A 1,828-nucleotide genomic window follows, 5' to 3' on the forward strand; every position below is an offset into this window, starting at 1 on the left:
TCTCTTCACGAAAAATAATGCAAATTTCATAGAGTAAATTGTTGGAATTCTCTCAGAATCACTGGATGTGTAGACCTTAGAAGAATTAATGTACCTTCAACACTTCCACCTTGCGGATGAACTTGATCATGCGCATCCAGAGGTGGTCACCTATATCTTCAATGTCTCTATGTACCGTTGAGTCGCTTAATAGTTGTTCATCTTACATCGTGCACAACGCTCCTGAACCTACCAAGACTTTAATCGCCTTCACTAAGCTCGAGACGTTAAAGTTTCCAGCAAACAACTCTGGTGATTAGAGCCGCCATTTTTACAAAGCGTTGCTTTTCTAGTGATAGGTTAAATTGACCACAACCTTGAAGCGGTAATTAAGCTTAGTTCTATACAAGTATGTAGTCGTGCTATTACTGACATTTGACGTCCTCTCATGAGGTATTTGTAGGACAACCCCACCTATTTGTCCCTTGAAAAAAGAAAGTGACAAATTTTTTTTTTCCACAGATAAAATTACTTCGGAGTTGCTCGACCGCCAAGAGATTTCCTCGACTTCCTCAGTGTGTTTGAACGAGTGCGTTTCTAGAGCATCTGATAATTTACGGTATTCTCGCCCTTTGAACCTTGTACTCCACATCTTTTGCAATATCCATATCTTTCTCAAAAGAGAGTTAAATGCAGAACATTTTGACGCGAGCTGCGCCGGTTCGGAAGCCCACTGTGAAGATGGCAGCGGTCATCACATCCTGGAGCAGGCCTTGGCATAATCTGGTTGTCTTGTTTGACTGGTGAAAAGAGCTTGACACGTTCTCAATACGCCTGATTTGGCTGTGCAAACACCCGTATGATATACCACTTCAAATGCCCCCCTGCTAGAATGCCTTTTAAACAGAGGCACTGCACGTAAGTGCCCATTTTCCCGCGCTACCTTCTAGCCTGGAGATTACAAATGCATGGTGTTGCTCTGTATTGCGCATGACCGAATTCATGGCCATCTTAACTTCCCTCATCCAGAGGAAGGTTATTTACCCGTCCCTTTCCTCGAATAATTAAACGCTCTACATCAGCAGCATCACACTGCGCTCTCATCGACTTCTAGTTTAGGCATTCAAAAATGCCTAAACAATTTCGGGTGTTCCATGACTCTTTGACTGGCAAGCATCCAACCTCCTCGCGGTCAGTTAAGGACACAATAGCAAACTTGTGTAGTTGTTCCGAAGATGGATAATATTGTAGCTCAATTTCATAATCACAGATGATACAATCCGTTCATGACTTGGTCGTTGATTTAATTTCAAGTTTTACTAAATGCAACGGCGTTACCAAGTGCCTTGCACAGAGTAAACTTTGGATGAAAGAGTTCGCTTTACAAATATCCAGAAGGGGGGTCGTACGCTCCATTTAGGAAAATTTTTAGCTTGCTCAGCTATTTAAAAGTGCCATATATAATGATGATACTATCTTATTTGCACCAACACCACAAACTTTCTCCACTATGATCTTTATAAGCACCGATGTTTTGAAACATCTGATTATCCCCAATTACACAAAGGTGAAATGTGAGATTTCGTACAATTGTAAAAATTGAGGTATATGTGAACATAACTTACAATGAACACTTTGCAGATCGCGCCTCAAAAGATTGCTCGATTAAATTTTTTTTACCCATTGTTGCTCATACTTTACGAATAGAAGACCGACTACTATTACAAGCCCCCATCGAATTTTCGACAATGTTCTTGAAATAAAAGACTGCTTCGATTAAAAGACCTCTTTAAATAAAAGGCCGCTGTAAACACCTTAGCATTGGGCCGTTATTTTGAAATCGACCATG

General features: G+C 40.8%; 1 protein-coding gene across 1 annotated transcript; it reads right to left on the reverse strand.

Annotated features, from left to right (window-relative positions):
• Window positions 1-1,416: 1,416 nt before the first annotated feature.
• PHALS_02672 (uncharacterized protein) lies at window positions 1,417-1,663 on the reverse strand (the record flags this gene model as incomplete). Its single annotated transcript, XM_024717097.1, has 2 exons — window positions 1,417-1,522; window positions 1,605-1,663. 2 exons carry the CDS (start codon window positions 1,661-1,663, stop codon window positions 1,417-1,419), a joined length of 165 nt encoding a protein of 54 aa, XP_024582630.1.
• Between the last annotated feature and the right edge of the window lie 165 nt (window positions 1,664-1,828).

This window comes from Plasmopara halstedii (assembly GCF_900000015.1).
Source record: "Plasmopara halstedii genome assembly, contig: Scaffold_2061, whole genome shotgun sequence".
NCBI classification, from domain to species: domain Eukaryota; phylum Oomycota; class Peronosporomycetes; order Peronosporales; family Peronosporaceae; genus Plasmopara; species Plasmopara halstedii.